This window comes from Rhinolophus sinicus, chromosome 3, assembly GCF_057876585.1.
Source record: "Rhinolophus sinicus isolate RSI-liver-muscle chromosome 3, RSI-T2T, whole genome shotgun sequence".
NCBI classification, from domain to species: Eukaryota; Metazoa; Chordata; class Mammalia; order Chiroptera; family Rhinolophidae; genus Rhinolophus; species Rhinolophus sinicus.
In genome coordinates this window covers 179625635-179652931 of record NC_142503.1, presented here as the reverse complement: position 1 = coordinate 179652931, position 27297 = coordinate 179625635, and the positions used below count along the sequence as shown (strand labels likewise).

The 27297-nt window shown below is 50.3% G+C and overlaps 1 protein-coding gene across 6 annotated transcripts in view; it reads right to left on the bottom strand.

The window, feature by feature from the left end:
- Positions 1-984: 984 nt before the first annotated feature.
- ESRRB (estrogen related receptor beta) overlaps positions 985-27297 on the bottom strand; it is a 168133-nt gene continuing 141820 nt past the window's right edge. For 5 of the 6 annotated variants that reach the window (XM_074327178.2, XM_019733678.3, XM_019733675.3 and 2 more), the window contains exons 4-7: positions 18485-18595; positions 17840-18001; positions 9247-9516; positions 3617-4091 (exon numbers count right to left, since the gene is read on the bottom strand). In XM_074327178.2, the coding sequence (XP_074183279.1) occupies positions 3847-4091; positions 9247-9516; positions 17840-18001; positions 18485-18595 (788 nt within the window). In that variant the 3' untranslated portion in view covers positions 3617-3846. Of the gene's footprint in view, positions 4092-9246; positions 9517-17839; positions 18002-18484; positions 18596-27297 lie in introns of all 6 variants that reach the window. The other variant, XM_019733676.3, reaches the window with a different exon arrangement.

The window sequence follows — 27297 nt, the reverse complement described above, 5'->3', positions numbered from 1 at the left end:
AGTATAAGCTGGGGTGTTGTTTACTTGCAACAAAAGACAACCTGCATTTCAGTGTCCTATGGCAAGGAAGTTCTTAGTTCACATACATCCGATTCCATTTCTCTCACATCAATGAAAATAAGCGTGTCTCACCATTAATATCAGAAGCATAAAAAGCAGTAGAAGGGTTCCTCAGAACTGTATCATACTTCTCAAGCTGCATTTCTGTGTTGCTGCTGAACGCACTTTAATGCCCATTTGAATGCCCAGAGAACTCTGAGGCTGAGTTGGTTCTCCTGACGGCCTCTCCAAGCATCAGCCTGAGACCTAAGGGCAGTGCTGTCCAGCAGACAGCCAGCCTGAAAGCAGCTCGTCATGTGTGAAGAAACTCTCCAATAGGCTGTTCCTTATTTATTAGATTCCAGATACATGGGACCAGGACGGGAGAATCCTAGGGTGTTTAATTTACATGGGGGGGGGGGGGGTTGTCTTTGGGAGAACACATACAGAGGTGGAAATATGTACAGGTGGGTGATGCGATGAGGACTGCCATTTTAAAAAATATATACATCTTAAGAAGCCGTTCCAGCCACATTATTATTAGAAAATAAAACAATCTTTCCATAGTGCTTTTCTTTGGTGCTCTTCCGTGGGTAAGGGCCCTTCTGTCTTGTTACAAGTTTGTCACTTCCCTAGGCATCTTCCTCCAGCCCCCCGCCCCCATCTGCGGGGGGGGTGGGGAGGGGAGCCTGGTGGGAAGGGTGGCTGCTGACAAGGGAGCACGCAGATTCTGGCTCCTCTAAAGCCTTCTCATGCCTCCCAACCCACACCCCACTCTGGTTTTGAGAGCTTCCTATTTGGTTCTTAAATTGTGCCCTAGGAAATAACTGGTTTCCTGTATGTAAGAACCAGGGGCCACTATCAAGGTTCATATGTGACAAAACCAAGATGGAAGCTTCAGAAAGTGGGAACACAGGGACCAAACAAAACCCAGCCAATACCACCTTCTCCATGGTTGGATTTTTACATTTTATTTCTTGGTTCATTTCAATGACCTGTACCATGAGAATACAACTGAGAAGGGCTATTTCCTCTTTACAGATTTTCCAGGAACAGCAGATTTGGGGGTAAACTTGAGTTGTGTCCCGTTTGGGGGGCAGGGTGTCCTAAATTCTCCTCACTTCACCATCCCCCACTAAGCCAGGGCCACCCTCTTCCCAGGAAGGTCCCCAAGCTGGCGAGACTTCCAGCTAAGAAGTTGGCCCCTAAATTTGTCCTGTGAAGGTCAACGGACCCGACAAGTACACACCAGGGTCTCTCCCATTGAAAGGAGTTCCCACTGTGACTGATACATTTCCTGTCACTCTAAGAGTTAAGTGTAAAAGCAGCAGCGGTGCCTACCACACTGTCACCAAGCCATCAGCACCACTGCCCCCTCCCTCTCTGCTAGACAGGGGCTCTAATGCCAAGACATTGCAGAAGCACTCAGCCCAGCGAGGCAAGGCTGCCTTGTGTACAGAACACCCACCCGTCCCAAACCAGTTGTTGCCCGGTTAGCCACAGATGCTTTTCCTAGAAAAGATGGGCTGCCGGCACCCGTTGTGCACAACCATGCCGGATAGCCCGGGTCCTCATGCTTGAGCAGGAGGTGGCACTACATAGAACGGGGCGCCCATGTGACAAGATGCCACCCTCTGACCCACCTCCCAAGCACACAGCACAGTGAGAGGCTAGAGGAGGCCCCCACGGAGCAGACCCCAAGTTCTCTTGCTGGGAGGTCTCTCCAGTTCAGACCTCAGGACACAGCCCCTGGTGGTTAAGCTAGACTTGGGCTTTGGCCCTGGTTCCTTGATGAGGCGCCTACGCATACCCCAGTCAGGGACATCGGGGATGGAGCATCTTGAATTGTAATTCCAATGCTATCTGTCAAGTGACTGTGGCCTTGGATTCCCCACAGCCAGAGAGGTGGGGAGGGGAGCACATGTCACTGGTCTGTGACGTCTCTTAGAACCCTGGGCATTTCCTACGTGAGGACATCAGCCACTCTACAGCCGCTGGGTTTTAGGAGCCCTCGTGCCTGGAGGAGTGATGTCTGGGAGTGGAGAGACAGGAAAGTGGAACCAGCAATAGCTGCTTCCTTTAGAAAAACCATGAGGCTGTGGAAAAGGATATCTGGCCTCCTCGTGTCCTAATGAGGAGCAGGTGGGATCCGCCTGCCTCTCCAGGTGATGGGAGATTGGGTTAGAATGAGTGTGGATTCTCCAGAAAAAAGTCCCAGGTGAAATTGGCTCTGATGCCTGCTTTAGAAGGCAGCTGCTTGGGAGGACATCTCCCATCAAGCCTCGTACCCTTCCTTCCTTGGAGACCCACTCAGTGGCCCTCAGCAACCTGTGTGCACCAGACAGGGTGTTCAGGGCTGCACCCCAACCCTCAGATGGGCTATAACGGGCTTTCACAGCCACTCACAGAAATCAGGGGACCAACTCCCCATTCGCCCAGACTGAGGGGTTTCCTGGAACACAGGACTTTCAGTGCTAAAACCAGGAACATCCTGGGCAAACTGGGGTAGTTGGTCACCCCACACAGCAGCGAGGAGGACTGAGGTGGTTCCACCAGAAAGCTGGGGCCCCTCAGTGTACCCAAGGAGTATGCCACGCCTCCTTAGTCAAAGGGTGGCAGGAACACCCCTCCTGTGGCACTGATTCACCCAGCCCTTGACATTGCAGGGAGGGGGTGTGCTGGTGTCCCCTGCTTTGGTAACCAGGAAGGATCAGGGAGGCTGGTGACCTCCCCTGAGCTCCCTGTCTTCAGGGTTCCCCCACCTGTTTATCTCTACTTCTGGGCCTTTCTGTGCTCAGCGAAGGTTGGTTTGGGCCTCTCCCCATTCTGCCTCCATCCTCCAGTTTAGAATTGGAGTGCCCAGGGTGCCCTCAGGGGGGCTAGGCCACAGTACATCACCCACTTCCCAAAGACCACCTGCTCTGGACCTACCTTGAAGGTTGACAGAGATAGGGGGCAAAGCAAGGAGGAAGTGGGGTCTGAGGAGCTCGCTATGAGCCAGCACTTTTCCAGCTATGGGCCCTGAAGTCACGTTGGCCGGCTGAAGCATTTCTGAGCGAGCTCTGAGGTAGGGGCAGAAAGAAGCAGGGAGGACTCCTGGGGGAGGAGAGGAGGGTGGGAACAGGGAGGCGGGAGGGCACCTAGGGCTGGGGTGCCCCGGAACACGTGTGACGTCTCACAGCTACTCCCCTGATGCTGAGTCCCCGCTGGGAGCTGGGTGTGTGCCCCGCTGACAGGCAGGACGGAGGGAGGGAGCCCTCTGGCCTGTGGAAGGGGTGGGGCCTCTTGAGGGGCCCCAGAGAACCTCAGAGTAGGCAGGGCCTCTGGAAGAAAGTGCCGGCCCTCTGGGAAAGGAACACCTCTGGGTGGTACACAGCCTGTGTGTCCTGAGGCCTAGCACTGCCAACCCGAGCCAGGGGTTGGGGAGCACGGTGTGGGGGTGGGGCCAGGAAATGTCCGAGCTGCCTCTTGGTGGTTTGGTGGGGAGAGGGGGCCCTTCCTCGGTGGTCTCCAGTCTCAGGGGAGTCAGCCCTGGCCCAGGCCTCAGCACTGCCCATGGAGAAGGAAAAACATACCAAAGAAAAAGCCAGTTACAGATGAGCCCCACACCCTGCCCTCCCATCCCTGTTCCCCCGCCCCACGGCACCCAGGACTCTGCACACAGCCGGGAGGCAAGAAGCCTCTTCCTCTGGGACTGCTCATGGCCATGACACAGGGCTTGAAGGTCGAGGCTAGTGGCTGTGGAGGTCTCTGCATCGGGCCGTCCGTTTGTCTATCCACAGGCGGGAGTCAGTGTGTGCCGGGCCATCAGACCTTGGCCTCCAGCATCTCCAGGAAGAGTTTGTGCATGGGCACCTTGCCCTGCAGTTTGACGCTGTAGAAGTGCTGCACCGCCTTGGCGGCCGTCTGCCGCAGCAGGGGCAGCGTGAGCAGCAGCTTGCCCGTCCTCCGAGGCTCTTCGTGGCGCTGGCTCAGCTCGTAGTCCTGCAGCGCCTCATGCAGCAGGTCCTGCAGCTTCTGGACGGCCTCCAGATCCTCGATGTACATGGAATCTGTGGGCACAAAGGTGAACGTCAGGGGGCCTCAGTGGAGAGCGCCGCCCTGAGGGGTGGGGGCCACCACAGGGCCCTCATTGCAGAGAGAGGGAAAGCAAGGCTCAGAGAGGTTAAGCTGCCAGTCTGAGGTCTCAGAGACCAATGGCAGAGCTGGGGCTTGGACCCAGGGAGAGATCTCTGTCTATGGAGGATGTTTCTTGAGAAACCACCAAGTGATGGAAGCAGAGGCCCTGAGGGGCTTGAACGTGAGCATATCTGTCATTGCACTGCAGGTGTCAGTGGCCTCTGGAGCCAGACTGATGGAAGTGGAATCCTGCATCCCTCAATTGCTAGCTGTGTGGCTTTGGGCCAGTTATTTCACTTCTCTGTGACTCATTTTCCTCATTTGTGAAATGAGATAATAGTCATACTTACCTCAAGAGGTTAATACAGGTCAAGGGCTTAAAACAGTACAAACTACCCAGCTGGTGGTATCATGACCATCACCATCATTGTTGTCATCACCACCACCATCACCACCATCACCACCATCACCACCATCACCACCTCACCACCATCGTCATCATCACCACTATCACCATCATTGTTATCATCACCACCATCACCACCGTCACCATCGTCACCACCGTCACCACCATCATCATCATTACTACTAATATTGTGGCTGCAGCTGCCAGGTACCAGCTCAAGTCTTCAGTGCAATCAACACCTTACAAAATGCTGGTTACAGAATACAGACACAGATAAAGGGCTGAGCTCTGTGTCTGGGTGCCCTGTGGTGGGGGGGGAAGAGGGGGAACTGAGATAGCATGGCTGGACGCATGGGGAACGGTGATGGAGGAAGCTGGTGGGAGGGGCCCTTGCAATCTAAAATTCTGGGGAGGGTTTTGGATTCATGCCATGAATTGGGGGTTCAAATGAAATTTCCCTAAATCCTAGCAAGGCAGGGAGGTGTCCGCTGACAGCTGGGTTACAGTTGGGTCTGAGCTGAAGCAATAAGAATTTCCTGGAACCCATTCCCTGGCCTCGGGGAAAATAACCAGTCTTCTTCTGCCATTCCTTAAAGATCCTGGACCATTACCCTGAACTGCAGTGCCCAATGCCTGCCAAACGTGGGAGGGCGAAGCTCTGGGTAGGTCTCCAAGGAAGACTGGGCAAGCTATTGGAGTTCCTCAAAAGAGCCGGATGACTCTTGCATGTTGTGTTGGTTTAGATACCAGACTGCCAAGGGCAGCTGCACCAACAGGCTGACAGCAGTGACCACCCCCTGACCCTCTGGGTCCACAATCAGCCGTGTCTTCAAGGGTCCTGCCTCTTTCTCTTGGGAAGACAGCAGTAGAATGAGGTGGATAAGACTCCGGAGTCTTAAATGCTGTGTGACTTTGGCGAAGTTCCTTAGGCTCTCTGAGATCATTTCCTTGTCTGTCAAATGGAGCAAAGAAGAGTCCATACCTCACAGGGTGGTGGTGAGGGGTTAAATGAAATAGCACATTACCAGGCACTTAGTAAGCACCTAAGTGTTATTATTAATATTATTGTGAGGACTCAGGCCGGGGAGAGTGCCCTTGCAGGGCTGGGGCGTTACTGGCCCCATACCCAAGATGCCTCCACATTTTTCTGCTCCTTGTTACCAAGGCAATGAGGACTCCTTCTCTGCCAGTTGGTGAGGAGGATTGCTTCATTCCCAGTCTCCCAGCTGTTTACAGAGCATGCACTTAAGATATGCTAGTCCCTGCAAGGCTGGGACCTGGCCATCCAGACTCCCTGCCTCCTGCCAGCTTCTTCTCCCCATCCCCCACCCTCCCCAAGGAGGCCAAAATTGGCAGCTGCCTTCGACCAAAAATGAAATAAAATAACATTGCAAGATTAATTTCTTTGCAATCCATCAGCGCGTCTATATCGATGGCATTGATAAACTGTTAATTACAAAATCAATGTCTATGATTTTTTCTGCTGTCAGGGAGCCTTGGAGAGGGCCAGGAAGCAGGGAGAAAGACGGCCAGCAAGCTCCTGAGGGGCCATGGTTTGGGGCCACAGCCTGTCCCTGATGTGCTTCACTATTCTGCCCAGCATCAGGCCCCTGTCTGGTCCACACAACCTCAGCAGTGGCACAGACAGTGGCCCTTGGGGCTGCCACCAGGACCACTGCAGTGATCTCCTGGCCTCTGTCTCTCCTCTAGCTAACACACTCTGGCTGCCTGGGTTACTTTCCTGCCTTGCAGCTGGGGACAGGCCACTCCCTGCTAACTTGCCGGGCTCCCTATACTGACTGACCGATTGCAACCCAATCCCTTCATAGCCTGAGGTCTGACCTCAGACTGCTTTTCTAGTCGAATCCCCAAATCGGCCATTCTTTCCTTCCTGCCTGCTCTATTTTTTGATTGCTCTATTATGCAGGCAGGGTTCTGAGTGTCAGAATCCTTCTCTCCACCCTGAGTTTCTTGTAACTGCACATAAGCTACAGGATGGCGTGGTAGATGCCACTGGGGCAAGGAGTCCAGATTCCTGGAACTTCATTCCACACGACAAACTGTGTATTTAGGCAAAGTTTGATGCTAGCTGAAGCTCCTATGGGATCACAAGTGTGTGTGTATTTGTGTGTATGCATGTGTGAATATCGGTATGTGTGCATGCTGTCTGCATGTGTCTGTATGTGTTGAGCTCAAGGCAAGAGCAGTGAGCTGGGCTGAAGAGCCTTCTGGGAGCCCTTGCAGCATGGTATTGAGGCGCGGGATGGAGGCGACCGTTGAGTGGCCTCCCACCTCTTCACTCTCCCCTCCCGGCCTGGGTAAGCTTGAGCTCTAAGTCTGGTGTGACATGATCAGTAGGGTCCAAAATTGAGGACGTGCTTTCCAAGGCCTGCCAGCCTTCCTATGTCTTGCTGTGGTCATCCTATGTCCTTTGCTTTCACTGTGTCCCCTCTCCTCCCGTGCCCATCCAAACTCCCAGCCTCTCTGCAAGGCTGCTAAAGATGCTGCCCTCGGAAAAGGCGAGCACAGGGGACTGTGAGGGTGGTGAAACTACTCTGTCTGATGTGTATTGATGGAGATCTGTCAGAACCTATGGAACCATATAACACCAAGAGTAAACCCTGATGGCAACTATGGTTAATAAAAATGTATCAATATTGGCTCATTAACTATAACAAGTTACCACATTAATGCAAGATGTTAATAATAGGGAAACTGTATACAGGGGGTGGGATGGTAGATGGAAATCTGTATACCATCCACTTCATTATTCTGTCAATCTCAGGCTGTACTAAAAAACCCCAACAGCATTAGCATTCTCCAACAAAATATACATTACAGTTCTGGAATGTTAAGGTATAAATCGTCTCTATAGAAGCATGGAAAATTTTAATTCTTAATTTATTAATAAAAGGAATTTGAACTAAAAAACAAACAAACATGCTTTCCTCTCTGTATTAGGTCAGGTTCCCCAGAAGCAGAGCCTGAGATGGGTTTGGGTGCAAGGGGTGTATGGAGGGCGTGCTTTTAGGACAAAGGGAGGGGGACAGGACAGGGTGGAGCCTACAAGGTAAGGCTCCCGCTTGATCCCACCTTGCCAGGAGTCCAGCCCTTTGTTCCCTGTATGGGTTCTCCCATTGGCTGAGGGTGCCAGGGGGTGGGTGGTGGGTGGTATAGATAACCATCCTGGCAAAGCAGGTGAAGGTAAGTCTCTGTGAGGGGGCGGCTGTGAGCTGTTAGCAGTCAAACTCAGCAGACCCAGGAAAGGAGGTCTGACGGGCCATCAGCAGCGTCCCCTGTCTTCTCTATGAAGCCATTCGTTAGGGGGACCATCTGACCAGTTAGCCAAGCACTGAGGTTTCCTGGGATGTGGGACTTTCAGGAAAAGTGCGACAGTATCAAGCAAACCAGTTGGTTGCCCTATTTGTACTCTCTCCGTCTGGGACCCAGCTCTCCCTTTTCTGCATGCTGATACTTTGTTTCCTCTAATATAAATAATAATGGTGATTAATATTTATCGAACATGTCCTCCAGGCCAGGCACTGGGCTAAGTACTTTATCTTCAGTTGATCATTTCCTACAAAAGTACTTAGAGGAGGTGCAGGGATAGCCCCATTTTACATACAAGGACAGAGCTAAGGAAGGCTGCCAACTTGTCCAAGGTCACACTGCCACCAAGCATCAGAGCTAGAATTTGAACTTGGGTCCACCTGACACAGACTTGAGCAGTTAACTCTACCACACACCACCCTGCAGCAGAATTACATGTGTGTGGGCTGACACACTCTCTTTAGGACACGGGCCATGCCTTCTCTTCCTTCTGCCCCCCAGCACCTGGCATGGTACCCTGTGTAGGGTGGACACCAAGTGTGGACACAGATTACATGTGAGCTCCCTCACAGGCACTCCCCTAACCCAGCCCCGAAGGTCCAGCAGAAGCTGGTAGGAGCTAAAGAGATGGAGTGAGGCCTCTTTTTTAATACCAGACTAAACACCGCAGTTGGGAAGTCTTTCTGTCTTGTGCCTGAGCATTTGATGGCGAGATTCAAAGAACGGGCGTAAGCTCAGGTTGATTGTGGACTCAGAGGACCTGGGTTTGACTCCCAGCTCTGTGTGAGCCTGGGCAATTTCCTTCACCTTTCTAAGCTCCAGTTTCCACATCTGTTGTAAAATGGGGTTAAAATAAAGCTCATAGGGTTTGTAAGAACGAAGTAAGTCCATAGCTAATTTATTTAACAGGTGGGGCACCTATGAGCCAGATATATTGTAAGCGTAACATAATTATGTACAAACAAATCCCTTCCACAATCTTCTGGGGTAGGGACTAGTTATTGTTCCCATTTTACTGATGGAGAAACTGAAACACAGAGTGAAGCGACCTACCCAAGTGGCAGAAGCAGGATTTGATTTACTAATCTGGCTCCAGAATCTGTGTCCTTAACCAGGGTGCTGGCTTGGAGCTCAAGGACCCAGCACAGTGCCCTGCAAACCAAGGGCTGAGGAAATCCTCGACCAATGCCTTCATCACCATCCTTTGAACCCCAGGCCACCCCTTGCACCATCTTTTGGAACAAAGAGCTCCGGCATCTTCATGCCATCCCTGCCGCTTGCAGCAGAGCGGTGCTTCCCAGGCCTGAGAAGACCTCTGCCAGCTGCCCCGTGGGCCCCACCACTGCCCTTACCTGAGTTGGCCAGGGCCAGGGCTTTGAGCGTTACAAACTCCTCCTTTTCCACCTTGAGCTTCTTGTACCTGCGCACCAGCTGCAGGATGGCCCGGTACAGCTCCAGCAGCCCCGCGAGGCGGGACTGCTCCTCGTCCATGATGTAGTCCTCCGCGTACACGAGCTTGTCGTCGTAGGGCAGCGAGCGGTACACGATGCCCAGGATGAGGATCTCCATCCAGGCGCTCTGCAGCAGGCTCATCTGGTCCCCCAGGGAGAGGTTCGAGAAGCCTGTGGGAAGAGGGGGCAAGGAGGGTAGCACGTGGTCACGTGGGCGGCTGGGGCCTCCCGGGGGATGGCTGGACGGAGGGAAGGCGCAGGGGTCCAGGCACCCCCAGATCCTGCCCCTCCCTCTGTACCAGTGGGACTCACTGTCCCTCCCTTGGTGAATGAGTCAGACATGGAATTCCTGGAAAAGACTTACATAACAAGAGCTCAGTCAATGTTGACACTTGTTATTACCATTATTATTGGTATTCTTGGGTATTTTTCATACATCTGGAGAGGCTCTTTGATTCACTGAATGCATTTGTAATTTAAGGAGATAGCGAATTCATGGTGGAATCGGGACGTGGCAGCGCAGGGTCCCCTCCAGTCTGGGGAGTTTTCAGGCCCTCCTCTCTGCTCAAACCCGGTAGGTTTGCGTGTTTTAAAGTGACATCTTTGGTGCAGTCTCAGCTGTGCAGAGACCCAGGCGCCTAACCAGGAAAGGACTCAGCTGTTCCCGGCCAGTGACCTCCAGTGACCGCAGCCTAGGGCTGCAAAGAGCTCAGGAGCCTTCAGGGTCAGGGAGCATTTTGTCACAAGGCAGCCTGTCCTGCTAGGGGTCAGACCCCTGCTGCCCCGGCCATCACGCTCCACCTAAGGATGGCCCAGCAGTTCTATATCCTCTTTCTGAGCCTGGAATCATAGGAGTTCCCCCTCCCTCGTAGCACCGAGGCTGACTGCAGAGTAAAAGAAGGCTGGGGGTGGGGATGGCTCCAGAATTGTGACACTGTCTTGTCCTGTCCCATGTGTTCTGGAGATTGCCTGGGCTTGAGTCCTGACTCCCCATTACTAGCTGTAGGCTGACTTTGGGAAAGCCATGCAACTTCTCCAAACCTCAGCTTTCTCATCTGTGAAATGGATACAATAAGTGCCTGCTTCAGAGAGTCACTGTGAGGTCTAAATGAGACAACAGTTATAGAATATACAACATAGTTACAGAGCTCTTACCATTATTATTAATGAGGAGATAAAAGTCTTTGCAAAATGGGAATAATATACTGGAATTGCATTATATGTGCTGAACTTGTGCAAAGTCAATTAACATCTTGATTTATAAGAAAGAGAGAGAGAGGGAGGGAAGGAAGGAGGGAAGAAATTCATTTTCAAACAGCTGGCCACTAAACACAGGCAGTAACTTCAACTAGAAATTCAGTGATTGGTTCCAACACTGACCAAGCCAGATTTATTGAAAGAAGGAAAAGTATCCATAAAGCCATTTGTACCATTTGTCATGGTAACTGAAATTCAGGGATTTCCAGGGGTAATTTTGCTTATGTAGAACTTGTCACTTCATTTGCTGACCTAGAAGCTAACCCCGCCTGGATGCATCGGGTGCTGTGAGGATGAAAAAGACGGTGCATGGAAAGCACCGAGCATCACTCCCCACACCCAGTCAGTGCTCGGCAAACCTGAGCACGATGGTGATGGTTGTAGCTGTTGCTACTATTACTGTTGTTCTTGCTGTTGTTAACATTCTATTGGCACGAGTCTCTTCTCCCCTTTGGACTGGAGGCCTGGGGTGGTCCCGAGCTTTGCACTGGCCCATTGCTGTTGGTTTCCATGGAGTCTATTTCACCCTCATCTGCTGTCCTCTGTCTCTAAATACTATCCCTCCCGTTTTCCAACCAGTGCATGAGTGTACATCTGTAGGTGGCACTCCTGGGGCAGGGGCCCCCTTCGCGTGGCAGGCCACCCTCTTAGTCCAATCACTGAGGCTCCCTAGCCAGATGTGCACAGCCCGGGCACTGGATCACCACCTGGCTGCTGGCATCCGTGAGTGGCCGACAAAAGAGCCGGAGCAATTACACTGACGACGCGGGGCGAGCCTGGATTGATGGGCCTTCTCAGGGGAGAGGCTGTGGCATAGAGGGGTCAGGACCGTGTGTGTTGTTGGGATCCCAGCGTGGGAGATGGTGTGTGGCTGCCTGTGTTGGCAGGGAGAGCCAGGAGGTAATAAAAGATAGATAGAAATGGACATCCAATTTCTCTTATCAGACTTCTGAGCAAAAGAGGCCTTGGGCGACATTAATTAACAGATACCAATCAGCCAACCCATGAGGGTGTGTGCATGCAGGGAAGTGTGGGACTGCACTGCGGGGGAGGGGGGTCTGAAAGCAGACAGAAGGGGAGGAAAGATGTAGAAAGTAAATGGGGTGAAATTAACAGACAATTGAATTGGAAGGTGGCAGAGAGGGAGGGTGAGGTAAGAGCTAGGCTTCTGGAAAGGAAGGAGGAAAGACCCCTGTGAGGCTAATCACATAGGTACAATCACTAGAAGAATGCTTCTGCCCCTTCATTCATTCAACAAATATTTATTGAGCACCTACTAAGTGCCAGGCCCTGTGCAAGGCACTGGGGACAGAATGGAGAGCTCAAACCAAAATTGGTCCCTGCCTTCAGGAGCTCGCAGTCAAGAGGGAAAGATACACCTCAAGTACCACATGTCACCACAAAGTTATGACTTCAGAAGAGCTATGGCAAGATGGAGGGTTCTGAGAACACACAACTCAGGAATTTGGCCCAAATGAGAGATTCCGGGGAGGCTCTGCAGAAGAGGAGACTTGGGGGCTGAGCTCTGAAGGGTGAGGTAGAGCTCTGAAGGGGTGGCGAGGTCACCTCTGACACGCCTGCTGTAGTGTCTGCATGAGCTGCTGCCATGCTGTGTGCCAAGCTCCCGGGGGCACCAGTGCCAGGCTGCTCATCTTCCCACTTTCACTTCAGGCTCCTGTCCTGGTACAAAGAAGTTGCCTGACAAACGTTCAAGGTACGGAGGAGAGAATGGGCAAATGCCACTGGGCCTTGACTCCTAGGTGGCAATGTGCAAAAGAACTTGGTTAGCCCTTAGTCCTTCAGACAGAGCGTGGATTTCACTGCCTTTTAAGTCAAAGACAGGCCTGCCCTCTGGGAAGAGGGGCAGGGCAGGTGGCGGGAGGGAGGCAGGGAGACAGAGCCTTGGAGAGTTTTGTGCCCCCCTTGGAGGTTATATCTGTGAGGCCTGTGTCCAAATCTCCCTGCTAGGCTGTTCTCAGCACCCTGTTTCCCCGAAAATAAGACCTAGCCAGACAATCAGCTCTAATGAGTCTTTTGGAGCAAAAAATATAAGACCTGGTCTTTTATATTACGTTACATTACATTATATTATAAAGACCTGGTCTTATATTATAGTAAAATAAGACCAGGTCTTATATTAATTTTTGCTCCAAAAGATGCATGAGAGCTGATGGTCCAGCTTGGTCTTATTTTTGGGGAAACAGTAGTTGACTTGGCCCCTAATTGCTCTCTTCTCCTTGAGCATCTTCAAAAGGAGCTGGAAATAGCTTTGGAAATCCAAAGTGCTGGAGAGCATATATTGTGCAAGGAAGTGGGGAAACATTTAATCTTTTCTAATATTTGAGAAAGTTCAAATATCTTCTAATATTTGAAAAAAAGAAACACTAAAAGGAAAAAATGAGAAATAAAAACCTCTGGGAGGAAGGAGGGGGAGGGGACAGAGATGGCGATGAGATTTCCATGCATCCATTTTTTTGTCTTGTTTTGGCTTTTGAATCTGTCCATGTTTAAGATGTCCAAAAATAAACTTAAAATTAAATCACAAAATAAAAGGCATGCTCCCTTTAACCCAGTAATTTCACAGCTAGGAATTTCTCCTAAAAAGAAAACTATGCTTAAATATACAAAGATAAATGTGAAAAGAGAGTTTGTTAGATCAGTTTGAAATGACCCAAAGTAGGAAACAACTTAAATGTAACTAATGTAATACATACAATTATTATATAAATGTAATTAGTAGTTAAATGAATGACACATTAGAAGCCACTAGAACGAGGTAGAATGTGTGTGTGGATGTGGAAAGATACCCAAGAGCGTAAGGAGGGCGTAAGTGTAAAGTGTGCAGACACCAGAGCCAGACTGTCTGTTAGAATATTAGAATATAGGTTTACTGACCATGGCTGTGACCCTGGGCAAGTCCACTCCTTTGTGTCTCAGTTTCCTCTTTTGTGAAGTGGGAATAACAATAGTATTAACCTTATGGAGTTGTTTGAATTAAATGAGCTAACATGTGAAACACTTAGAACTCTGCTTAGCACATGGCAATTGCTACTATTGTATACAATTAAATGAAAGACGCATTGTCATAGTATGATCCATGGAGTGGAGGGACACACACACACACACACACACACACACACACATACACACACACAGAGCTCTCTGTACAGGAAATTCCCAGAGGGATACATAAGAAAGATGAGGGATTTAGAGCTCATAATTTCTACCCCTCTGTCACATCCAACAACTTTACTAGAAGCGCATATTCTTTCTTTTATTTAAACTCAAACAAAGGGGCTGAGCCATTCTTCCCTGCCCTTCAGCAAAGCACCTTTCACTTCTGCTTTTCTGGGCTGGGCTGGGTCTCCTCCTCCATCAGCCATCCTGGGCTGGGGCTGCTGGGAGAAGCTGGGTGTGGCCCGTGCCCCGGGGAGTGCAGCGCTCTCTGCCGGGCTGATGCCCACAGCACCGGCCCCTTGACCCTTGAGGTTCGGCCCTGCCCAAGCTGGCTGCCCACTGGCCCTCTCTCCCCAGGTTTGCATGCTTCAGCTCTGCTGCCCCTAGAAAGTTGCTTTATCTGCACCAACTGATCTAATGACATTCGGGCTCTTCCCAAGCCCCCCATCCCCCAGTGATTTGACAGCACGAGCTCCTAGAATTTAAAAAAAAAAAAAAAGAGCACATAATTTGTGGCAAGTGGAGTTCATAATCTGTTAATTTATTATCGTTTCTGTCGACCTGGAGGGCCATTAGTAGAGGTAATAAAGGGAGATGTAATTATAGGATCTGAGGCCACTCCAGACACAGCTGCTGTCACTCGGCGGCCCATATTTCATCGGCCGCTGGCATTCTTCTCTCCCCAGCGTGAGCCAGACTGTGGAGAGCTGGGAACAGGGCTGCTGAGGGACCCTCCATGAGGAGGCCTCTGGGGTCCCCTGCAGAGGCCATGCACATGTCAGCTGGGGCTGGGCAGGGCTGGTGGGGACTTCCACGGCTGGCAGAAGGTTCTCCTGGCTCTGCCTGGGCTGGGAGGAAAACCAGCTAATAACATGTGGAGGCTGCAATTCATCAAGTGATACCCCTGCCTATGCACGGCTGCTGGCTCTTCTAATGTCTCACTCACGGGGAACGAGAGGTGGGCACTGTCAAGACTTGGGCTTGTCCTCTGGCCAACCCAGTACTTGGGGGAGGGCAACTTCAGACTGACTCAAGCAAAAGAGTGGCTGCTATTCTAAGCAAATCCCAATTGGCCCAAGTTCCCCACAGGACTCACCCTGTGCAAGGGTCCTTCTGGACTTTTCCTCCACCGGCTCTGTCCATCCACCCTGAAGGCCTAACTTAGGTTCTGCTCTCTCCCCTCACAGGCTATGGTGTCCCTTCTGCCTTCAAACTCCATCCTGGCATTCCTCTAACTACCTGCCTTCTCAGGTATGAGGTGGGAAGTGGGTGAGTAGAGATGAGACGAGGCTGGCGGGGGTGATAACTGTTGAAGCAGGGTAATGACACATAAAAATTCATTATATTTGACCTACCATTGTTTGAAAATTTCCATGAAAACGATTTATTTGAATTATCCATCTTATTCCCAACTGGGATCCTCGGGACAGAAATTAGTCTCATCCTTTGTATCAGCCACAACTCCTATCAAGTGACCTTACATATAGTTAATGCTCAATAAATGCATGCAAATGCAACTGTGAAGCACCGTCTGTTTGCCAGGCTCTGGACTAGAGGCTAGAGACACCTGAGGCATGAGTTGTGGTTTCCTATGCTGACGAACAGAGCTATTCCTGAGCAGTCTTAAGGAGCCAGTCCTTCTGTCTGTCCAGGAACCAAGAGGGACAGGAGCAGACACATGTCCTAGGGTGGAAGCCAGGCTTGCATCCTCCCTACTCAACCTGCTCTCTCTCTCTCTCTCTCTCTCTTTCTCTCTTTCTCTAGTGAGCAGGTCTTCCAATGAGTATTCCATCTAATCTGAGATAGGATTAAGTAGATTAGTTTAAATATATCAGGCAATCTATGTGTCATCCCCCTTAATATGAGGTTTACATGCAGTGGCAGGAGACTCTATTAATTAATTTTACCTTAAACACTAGAAGGTCAGGCCCAAATAATTCAGCATGCAGATGTATGCAAAGTAGGCAAATTAGCGTTTGAGACAGACGAAGGAGCCCCTATGTTTATTTTATTTTGAATCAAAAAGCATTCAGTTTGGGACAAGGAGAAATGATGAAAGGAAAGGAGGCTTTTAACAGTCTCAGCAACAATGATGTCACAGCCTCTGCCGTTTATCCAGCACAGCACCCACTGCGTGCTGGGGCTGGGCTAAGTGCCATATCCTCCCAGCAACCCACTGAGGGGCTCTAGTATGAGTCCCATTTCACAGGTGAGGACGCGGAAGCTCAGGGAAATGAAATACCTTGCACAAGGCCACTAAGGACAGAGCTGGGATCAGAGCTCAGGTCTACCCGAAACCAGGATCTGTGCCCTTAGGAACCATTCTGCCTTGCCCACTGCCCTCTTCGTTGGGCAGACAGGAGATGGAGCTGGGAGGTGCGAAGACACGGGGCGGGGGGGAATGGGTACTACAGGGGAGACAGTGCCTCCTCGTTCTATTCTACCTGCTGGGAGGTGTTACAAGGGTGGGGTAGTAAGAGAGGTAAGCAGTGACCTGGGGATACCACCAGGAGCCACACCTGAGCCATTGCCAGGATGCAGTATCCGCTCAACTGGGAAGAGAGAGTGTGTGGGTGGGGAGGGGGGTGCCAGGGAGCTGTGCCCGATTTGGCCCTGGGTTAGTGGAGCAATCCAGGCTGAGGTGTCGTAAGCAGTGGCCTGACCCCACACCTGTGCTGAACCAGCACGGGGCAGATTCAGAAACTACTGAGTGTGTAATCCCAGAGGCTGAGCTCCTTAGGAAGGGCCCACATCCCCAAGGAGCCCACCCCTGAGTAAAAATGCCCAGAGGCCACCGAGGAGCCCCCGAAGACGGAACTCTAAGCTTCCCTCCAGCTAAGTGACACCAGTACCACCTCTGAGCCATGTGGGCTCTCTGCAAGCCCCGTCTGCAGGAAGGCTTCTCCCTGTAAGCTGCACAGGGACTTTCTCACGCATCCCAATCAACTGTGGGCCTTTCTCACGCATCCCAATCAACTGTGGGCCTGGCATCCAAAGCCTAGGACCCCTTTGCTACATAACCATGTATGCTGCATTCATCTTTCAGGGCCTGCAACAAACAAACAAACAAAAGGGATCTACAGACAAGAAGATAAAGTGTCCCATGTCACACAGCTAGTAAGAATCTGGGTCCATGGTGAGTTACTGCCAGAGGATAACTGGCTGTTGCCACCGAACTATGGAGCCAAGTTTGCTAGAACCTCAAAGGAATAAACTGTACAGACTTTAGAAATTCCCCCAAATATGTGTAATGTTACAATATGTGGGTACCGATTCCTACAAAAATGAAATAAAAAATCAACTCACACTGTTTAAGAAGAAAAACTGAAAGAGCGCTTTAGGGCCACACGCAAAGAAGAAGAGTCTGTATTGTCTGAGACACATTCATTATACCTACTTTCCATGCCAGAAATGATCATAAAATCACAGAATCCACAGAAGGAGACAGGCCTCCCTTAGAGATCAGGCAAGTGGAAATAGTGAGCTCGCAACTAATGTCAGCACATGACAAATGCCCACATTTCATCCTTACAGAGCAGCCCATGAAGGAGGTTATTCCCACAGAGAGGTGGATGGACCTGGACAGGGTGACACAGTGAGTAAGTGGCAGGCCCAGAATTTGAATCCCAGTCTGATTCCCAAGACGTGTTCTTCACTGTTTACTCCCCGCCACCCGCCTCTAATCATTGGAAGCAAAGGAGCCAATCCCTCTTCTGCCATGTTTCCCAGCAGACTTCCAATCAGGTCTACAAGAAAACCCTACTTTTGGGCCTGTAAGGATTCAAGTAACTTGCTCTTTGAATACCACCTATTATAGATGCAAGCACAGCCCCATTAGAATAACTGGGTCAGCCCCCAGCAGTTCAGGACCATGATGGGAGCTGCCAATCATCCCCTCCCCTCCAATCCCACAAGGAGAGAAAAGGAAAGCAGAGAAAAACGGACTTCCAAGATGCCCCAGGTTCCTGAGTGCCAGGCTCCCAGGCGTCCAAAGCACAGCCCTGGGGAGAGTGGCTGAGAGCCTCTGGCGACATGCTCTCCTTGGCCCTGTGGGACTCACCTGGGATGTGCTTGGCCCAGCCAATGATGACCACGAGCTCCCTGTCTGCCAGGTCACAGAGAGTGGTCAGGGCCTTGATGTCGCCCTCAGGCATGCCAGGGGGAGGCATGGCGTACAGCTTGTCCGGCTCCGCCACCAGCAGGTAAGAGACAATCTTGGTCACTGCAATGACCAAAGGGGAAAATAAGTGCCCGGGAAAGACAAAAGGGGCGGGGAGCCTGGGATGGGGCCCAGGAAGGTCTAATGTGGCTGTAACCTCCCCTCTCTTTCTGTCCACAAAGTAGCAGGCAGTGGTGACTCAGGCTGCTGAGAAAGATCCCTCCAAGGGAAGCTGCCTGGTGAATTCTCCCAAGAGGAACCTGCTTCGGGTGGATGGTGAGAGAGGGGCATGTTCTGTGAGGGGGGCCCAGGCCTTCTCAGGACCGTGCTTCATTTGGAACCACATTCTGTGACACCCCATGTGGAAAGGTCTTCTGGATGAAGTGTCATTCTGAAGTACCCAACACCACCAGGCCCTGATGCCACCTCCCCAAGATCCACATGGTCCTATAACCCAGCGGTGGGAAGATGGCATTGTCCCCAAGGGATGCCAGATGTCCCAGTACAGATGCTGGCAAAGGGGGCCTACACTGCCCTGGCACTCACATGGCTTTTTAGCAGGTGGGGAAATCTGCAAGCTCAGGTAGGGGCTGCTCTCCGAGTCCAGCCGCCGCTTGTATTTCTGGCGGCCTCCACGCACTCGATCAAGGCGCACACCTGTGGGGAGGAAAGGGAGAAAGTCTCAGGAGTCATTCAGCGTCACCAGGGTGTTAGCACGACTTGGGATTTCAACGCTGGCTAAGGTCTTCAGGGCCACGCTCAGATGGCCTCTTACAGCTGGCCCACGGCCAGCCTCAGGCCAGATGGTTGCACAATCCTAAAACAACTGTCGAACAGTAATGGCCCATCCCAGTTGGCCAGGGCCTGGTCCTGCCTCTCCAAATTCAGCATCCTCCTGAAACCCATCCCAAGCAACCTTCAGCTCTTGAGTCTTTCTGAAAAAGAAAGAGCAATGAAAGCACTGCTCTGAGTGTTAGGGAAAGAAGACATGTTACTTCAGACGTGCTACGGAAGTGGGCAGGGTTGAGTCAGCTTGCCAAGAGGGGAGAGGGATCCTTGCTATTGGCAGGCACCCCGAAAGAGTCACAACAAAGGTTTTCAAACTTTTCACTTAAGAAGCATCTGGGTAGGCGCTCATGGTAAATGACAGTGTCGGGATCCCACCCTCAGAGATTCTAGGGTAGGGTCCTAGACAAAGTCATCTGTACAAAGTCCCCACAGCATGGGGATGCAGGTAGCCCTGGTCACATCTGTAAAATCAGTGCCTGGAAGTATCTCAACAGCAGGTGCCACGCCACACTGACACCCATTTCCAAAAGCGAGGCCCAATCCTAGAGATCTGTATTGTCACTGGGTCCCTACTGACTTCAAGAGACTGCCCCACCCCCAACACCTGCTGTCTAGACAGACATGTGGCCACCATTTGACACCCCCACCAGCAGAGTGGACAAGACCCGGAGTGTGCTCCTCATCTAAGGGCACACAGCTCAGTCAGACTGGCCACCAACCTATCAAATTAGGTCCAAAGTATGAACTGACACAGGAAACACAACAGCTTTCCTTGTCTTGCCATGAAATGGGCTTTGACCAAAAGATGTAAGTCTGGAGACAGAGCCAGAGTCCGGAGAGGAAGAGAGGTCAGTGGTCTCCTCGGCATGGCGAGCTAAGGGCAACGTCTCTTCCTTTCCCCAAAGGGAGACACAGAGCCCCGGTCAGTTGATCTTCAGGGCCGTCTCTGCCCCCTACCCCACTTCTTCCTTCCAGCCCTGTGCTTCTTCCATCCTAGAGACAGGAGTAGTGGAAGCCAGTCCTATCAGTTGACGTCTTTCTTGGGGAGAGGGGAGAGGAAGGCAGGAATAATTGTAACTTAACAGAATGAGAATTTAGATCCTATTCAGGTCAGGGGTGATTTTCTGGCTGTTTTTAAGGATGTACAGCTACTAAATTCCCCAGGGATAGTAGAGGAAGTTTCCTAGAGTGATGAGAACAAACAGAAGTAAAATTATGGTTTACTGACTGGGCAGGGACCACCCGTTGGAATGCTCATGGCCCTAAAGGAACTTCTAATGCCAGTTCCCTGACACCATCCCCACATACTTCCAGGCAAGGGCTCAGACAACATCCTCAGCCTGGACGGCAAGCAGGATGCTGAGCGTACCAAGCCCAGAAGACTGCCCTAGGGGACTGTCTTCTGGGGGCCAGTCACTGCTTAGCTTTTTTACCTCACAACAGGAAACAGCACAACAGCAGGACCCTTTTTACCTCACAACCTGGAAACTCCGCATCACAGCCTGCTTCCTACTCAAAGGTAAATCCCCCCATGTGGTCATCTTGTTGGGGCCAGTGCCCATCTCCCACTATGGATACCTAAGGGATCCAGGACCTCTTTTCTCCACCCTCCTGAGGTCAAAGATGGACTGGTGACATAGGCAGCGCCAAATGACTTTGAATCAGGATCAAATGGCACAAAGATGGAGGGTGAGGATTGGTGAGGGCAGCAGTGCCCTTTGCAGCAGGGGTTTGGGCAGCCCTGGGCTAGACTCCCCTGGTCACTGCATCTCCTGCACTTGAGCTCTCCCCGGCTTCCCCTGGTCCTTGTCTGGCTTCTGAATGGGTTTCTTAGGCCTCCTGAGAGGCTTCCAGTGAATTCCCCTTCTGCTTTAAGGGTCAGAGTAGGTTGCAACTGACCACACCTATAGTTAGGTTATCCGGAAGCAGACCCTGAGACCAGGAAGTGCATGCAGGCGGATTATCTGGAAGGTGATCTCAGAATGAGTGTGTTCCCGAGTAGACTACTGCTGTGGGCAATGGAGGATCCTGGGAGACAGTGTAGAACATGCTTCAGCTAACCCCCTGCAGATGAGGGCCTGGGGCATTTAACAACCTCTCCCACGGTCACTGGCACTTCATAGGTCCAGGCTGAGCAGGTTCTAGTGGCCAGAGAAAGCCCTGGGCAGAGTTGCAGTCACAAGGTGGCAGGTCAGCGCAGCGGCACATGACCGAGTGCTGAAGAGATGTGGGCGGGACGCCAAAGGCTGCCTTTCTTCTCAAAGTGTGGTCCAGGGCCAGCAGCATCAGCATCATCTGGGCGCTTGTTACAAATGCAGAAGTCTCAGGCCTGGCCCCCAAGGCATCAGAGTCAGCAGTTTAACAAGGTGATTCCTGCGCACACGAGAGTTTGAGAAGTGCATCCAGCATCCTAGCAGATGCGGCTGTCTAATCAACTTCATCAGTCCCTGGGGCCTTGAGGGGACAGCTGAATCCCATCTGGCACCAAACCTAAGTGCATGTGCTGGTAGGACTTTGGCCCCCTCCCAGCCCCTTTAGTGAGGGCAGAAGAAGCAGGCATACAAATGCAGGGAGGACAGTTCCTCCCTCGAAGGTTTCTTGGGAGAAAGTTCCTTGTTTGGCAGAGTTTTCCTGACCCCCTCCTGTGACACAACCACAAAACACCTCCCCCTGCCCCTTACACCAGAGGGGAGCCAACCCTCCACCAAGCTCTGCTACCCTTTGGAGAGCTGGCAAGACCAAGAATGAAAATGCCAAGCTTCCTTCATGAAGGACGGTGAGGACTCCCATTTCCTGAGCACCTACTATGCACCAGGGTCTAATGTGGAGTCCAGGATAAGCTCCTTCACTGACTGTCTCTCCCAGAAGCCAATCTGCCTGAGCCCAGGCAGTTGTCAACAGGAATGGGAACCGCTCAACAAAAAATAAAAAGAGGTGCCCATCCCTTAGCAAGGCAAGAAGATGGGCCATGCCACCTGTTTCTGCCTCATCCGTTATGTTCTCTGTCCTCCAGAGAACAGCATCTAGCCCTCAGAGGATGTTCAAAAGAGTCTTGATGAATACAGCAATGGATGTGCCTCCTTCCTCCCCGCCCGCATCCAGGCTGGGTACCTCCTCCAGGGCTCCAATAACACACTGGCCTTGCCCACCTGACTAAGCGCCTATCATGCTCAGGGCTGCTCAGTCCTACTCCAGGTTCTGTCATGGCACCCGACGCGCAGATGGATGCTTAGGAAACATTTCTCTTCCCCAGCCAGCACTGTGTACAACTATCTGGGAAAATCCCATTAATAATGATAATGTGAACAGCCTAATTTACAAAGGACTTTCTGTATATATTGCCCTATTTAATCCATAGCATATAAAGCAGGTGCTATTATCCCTATTTTTTTTCAGGGAGATTTAGTCATTTTCCCAATAAAAGAACCAGCATCCGAACGCTGCCATTCCAGGGTATGACCTCCTAGGGTACAGCAACTAGAAACTCTCCTCTAAATTTCGTCCTCCAGATCTTTACAGCACAGTGGTCAATGGCTGCAATCAATAAATGTATCAATTATCAGGGTATTCTGTTTTTTAAAAACGTAGCCTGTTGGGTTTGATTATGCACAAATGGATGCCTGGTGTGAGATGTCTGCTTCCTTGCTTCCTGTCGGCTGTTCCAAGTCCTACCCTACGCGCAAGCCCATAATCACTCCAGCCCGTGGGATCCAATGATCAAGGCCCCCGGCCCATCTTGGCCCCTGTGGGTTATGCGGCCTTGGTTTCTTCAGCAGGTACAGGGGCGGAGGCAATGGTAATACAAGTCTCCTCACCGCATATGGCTTTTGTGACATTCGAACGCCATCATAATGGGAACATGCTCGGTAAACTGGCAAATGGTTCCAGTAGGCTGGCTGTCACTCCCATGGCTCTGTGCTTTGGCATTCACCTGGCTCCTCCCACTTGTGACACTTCAGGTCACCTCCCTCATGTGACACTTCCTGCTTATTTCCCTCTATTCCCATCAGCTCTTCAATTCAGTGGGCCCTTACAGGACAGAGCCCAGGTATGTCCCATTGGCGGCGCTCCCCCCACCCCCACACTAGGCCACAGGCAGGGTTTGCTTGTGGTCAGTTAGGGTGGAAAGGGCCTGTGGCAAACATATGCTTCCCCACCCAGCGACCCGCTTTCCATGGGCTGCGGTTGGGGCAGATGGGTCCTGACCTAAGGGACGTGGCCTTATCCTTCCTTCTCACACCACTTCCAAAGGCAATTTATGTCCTGGGTGTATATTTGAAGGCCCAGTAGAAGTCTTACTGTATCTCTACTGAGAAGGCTTTCCAGGCTCCTGGCAGAGCTGGCCATACCTTTCCTGGGCTCCCTTTGCTCATCCTGCTCCAGTAACTGCAGTCAAAGCAGCAGCTCTTCACAATACACCATATACCTATCTCACTGGTGGACTATAGGCACCTCCTGGGCAAGGGCTTTCATCCATCTTTGTAGCCCAATCAAGTGTCTGAGTAAAATGATGTGCCCGGATAAAATGAAGCCCTTTGGACTTAGGAAACAGAGGAACGTCCAGGTCTGGTCCTTTCCCCAGCTCCTACTTATCCCTCTAGACTCCAGAAATTACTCCTTCAAGGCAGCCCATTCCCCATGGAAGTTTCCCCTTGGATTGAGCGGAATTCTGTCTCCACATCACTTCCTCTTCACCCCATCCAACAAGACCACACCCTTCCAGAAGACAACCCTTTATGGGCTTGAACGTCCTTTGGCACCCTCCTTCCATGGCCACGCACCCTTTCTTTTCTATATTTGTATAGTGGTTTCAGGCCAATCACCTCCCTATCTAGAAGGCATTGGACTTTATTGATATGATCTTCTCTGAACTGAGAAGGGTCAGCTCCTCAACGGCAGAGACAGCAAACAGAGGTCTGAATTCCTCTGCATTCTGCCTAAACAGACATTGGTGAACTATGTTTATACGTATTATCAGCCAACGTGTCTTTATACTTTCTTGAGTATGTTGCTCACAATGTTAGTAAACAGGAAGCCCCTTCCCAAGAGGTAATGGTACAGACTAGGTTCTCATCCTGAGATCTACAGCAAGATGTTGGATAATGAATCCTTTAGAAGTGGATCCCCAAATTCTAACAGTTGGGTCAGGCAGGCATTATTAGTTGTCTACTCAATTGTCATTCCACTCTCCCTCTTCCATGCTAACAGAACATGGCCTTTGTGGAGACAACGTGAGGTAGCCAGTCTCAGAAATCCTGTTCCCTACTTTCCCAGTTTCCCTGGTAACTAGGGCTGGTCATATGATCTGGTTTTGGCCAATGAGATATAAGGGGAACTCCATGGTGGGGGCTTCTGGAAATGGTTTTGCTTCTCTGATAAGAGACAAACATGTTGATGGAGTTATTTTTTGCTTTTCTCCTGCCCTGACCTGGAAGGTGAGGCCTAGAGCTGTGGCAACCACCTTGCAACCATGAGGCAGCCATGTGAGGACACCAAGGGACACCCAAGAAGAAAAAGCCTGAGCCCTTGATGCTATGGCTGAGGCCTGTGCAATGCTAGCAATTGCCCATCGCCAGACTTCTCGTTAGTGGGGAAATCAATCTCACTCACCAGTGCTTTGGCCACTACCGTGTTTCCCCGAAAATAAGACCTAACTGGAAGAGAAGCCATAGCATGATTTTTCAGGAGAACATCCTCTGAACATAAGCCCTAATGTGTCTTTTGGAGCAAAAATTAATGTAAGACCTGGTCTTATTTTGGGGGAAACACGGTAGCAGTCAAGGTCTCTGCAACTTGCAGCAGAGAGCAAAGTTCACTGGTGCAATGGGCAATTACTTTTACATTAGCATGCTTAAGTCTTACAAACACCAAAATGAAAAAAAAAAGAAAGAGGAGATGAACTGAAAATGAGAGTTGCCTTATTATTTGTGTTCTTATATTAGCAAAATATCTAAAAACTTGACTCAGGGATCATATCAAAATACTAATTAACTTACAATTGCTGTCAAGGAGTATTAGATTGTGTCATCTTATTGATACTTCCTGAATTTAAACAAGCATTAATAAGACTCATGTATGACGTGTACCCGATCTCCAAATATTGTAATAAATACATATTCTTTGTGTTAACCACTGTTCAACACTGTTTAATCTCTTAATGTGTGCAGGCCAAAATTTAAGTTTGTATAATAAATGTGCCATGAATACAAAGAAGATTGATAATCACTGGATACACGTACCTCTGTAGACGGAGTCCTTTAGTTGAGCCCAGGACTGCATAAGGGGCTGTCCCCTTCTTGGCCAACATGATAACCCCCGAAATCTTGTAGATACAAGTATAAGCAGGACTTCACGTCTACTGACCAGCTGTTACCTGATCCTGGCTTGTGCCCTGAGCATTACATGGATATTATTTCACTGAAGGATGACAATAACCCTATGAGGGAGCTCCTATTATTATCCTATTTTACAGATGGAGAAAGTGAGGCTAAGAGAGGCTGAGTAACTTGCCAAGGCCACACAGGCAGAAATGGAGTCTGACTCCAGAGCCCAGGCTCTCCAGCACTCCGGCAGCCTCCATTTGTCAAAGTGTGCAGAGTATCCATGGTAGAAGAAAGGCCACGGAGAGACCCTGGGCCAGGGCTGCAAAGCACACCTCCCAGAGCGCCACTCACCTGGAGTTCAGTCTGAATGGTGCTCCGGGAGATGTACCTACAGTACACAGCAGCCTGTGTGGCCTCAGCTGAGAACAGCGTCCCTCACGGCTGGTGGGAAGATCCTGCTCAGCGGCCATTTGAGAACCACATGTGTCTAATGCGCAGAAGACCCCCTCCCGTGGGGTCCACGCTGTCAGAGCTGGTGCCAGCTCCTGGTGGCGGCCTGCCTGTGCTTCTTGGTCCCTTCAGTCCCACTCGGCTCTGGTCTGTCCTGCTCTGTCCTCCGAGATCCCTTCTCCTCCAGCCTCCTACTAGGTGTACGCAGCAGAAGATGAGGGGGCAGGGAACTTGGGGTATTTACTCCTGACTCCCATCACTTCCATCCCTTCCTGCTGGGTGGCACTGTGGCCGAGACTTTGCCACAGTTCTCCCTGGCTTCCTGGAGCAATCCCCACCCCAATCTCTTCAGGTTGGGGGTGTTAAAGGCTCCCCACTGTTGCTAGTCCCAGGGCATGGGGTACAGGGTATGTCACCACCTCTGTCTGGCATTGCCTTGACTCCACCCCTCCCCTCTGTAAATAGTTCCTCCATTAAATCCTCTTCGGTGACTCCATGAGGGGACATGCGTACCTGCTCAGCCCTGACCAAGACAGCGGGGACGTCGGATGGGTATAGGAACCCTCCTAAGCAACAGGGAAAGACAAGTGAACAGGGGTGGAACCATGTCCCTGCTGAGATGCTCCATCGTAATGTCTGGATGCAAACGCCCAGGGAACCTCTTGGCTATGGCTTCCCAGCTTGCCTGGTGACTCTCTTTATTTTAAGAGCAGAAACTGTGTAGAGGCCCAGAGAGGTCTGTGCTTCTAAAACAGAACAAAAAAGCACTAGGCTCAGGGTCAGACCTGGCTACCTTTTACTACCTGGGTGACCTGGAGCAAGTTTCTTCACTTCTCTCTGCCTCGATTTCTGCTCCTGTAAATGGGGATAATAACAGTACTTACCTTGTAGGATTGTTGTGAGGATGAAATGAGTAAGCACTTAAAATTATGTAGACGGCATGAAGTAAGTGCTCAATACATGTTAGCTAATATCATTAAGACAGCTTCAGCCTTTGTACTGTCCCATATCTTGACTGATATTCTGGCTGTGATATTGTACTATAGTTTGCAAGATGTCACCATTGGGAGAAACTGGCTAAAGGCCACATGGGATCTCTCTGTCTTATTTCTTACAACTACGTGTGACTCTACAATTATCTCAAAATAGAAAGGCTAATTAAAAAAAAAATGTTTTAACTACTTGTGGAATAAAGTTCTGACCCATGGCTACCACATCGATGAACCTTGAAACCATTATACTAAGTGAAATAAGCTGGACACAAAAGGAAAGATATTGTATGATTTCACTTGTAAGAAACATCTAGAATAGACAAAAAGTAGATTGAAGGTTACCAAGAAGTGCGGGAAAGGGAGAATGGGGAGTTATTATTTAATGAGTCAAGAGTTTCTGTTTGGAATGATAAAAAAAAAGTTTTGGAAATAGATAGTAGTGATGGTCGCAAAACATTGTGAATGTACTTAATGTCACTGAATTACACACTTAAAAATGGTTTTTAAAATGGGAATTTTGTTATATACCAGGGGTGCCCCCAAAATATATACAATGACTTGTAGTCATCTTGTTATCGGTATATACTGAGTACTACAATTTTAATACAGTTTTTTCCTGTCTTAAAATGTGTATGTATTTTTTTGGCACCCTCTGTTTATTCTGCCACAATTAAAAACATTAATAATGTAATACAGTTAAACCATTGAATTGTACACTTTAAATGGGTGAATTTTATTTCAATAAAGCCATTAAAAGATTTAAAAAAATACTTCACCTTTCTCAGGTTAGTAGAATAACATAAAA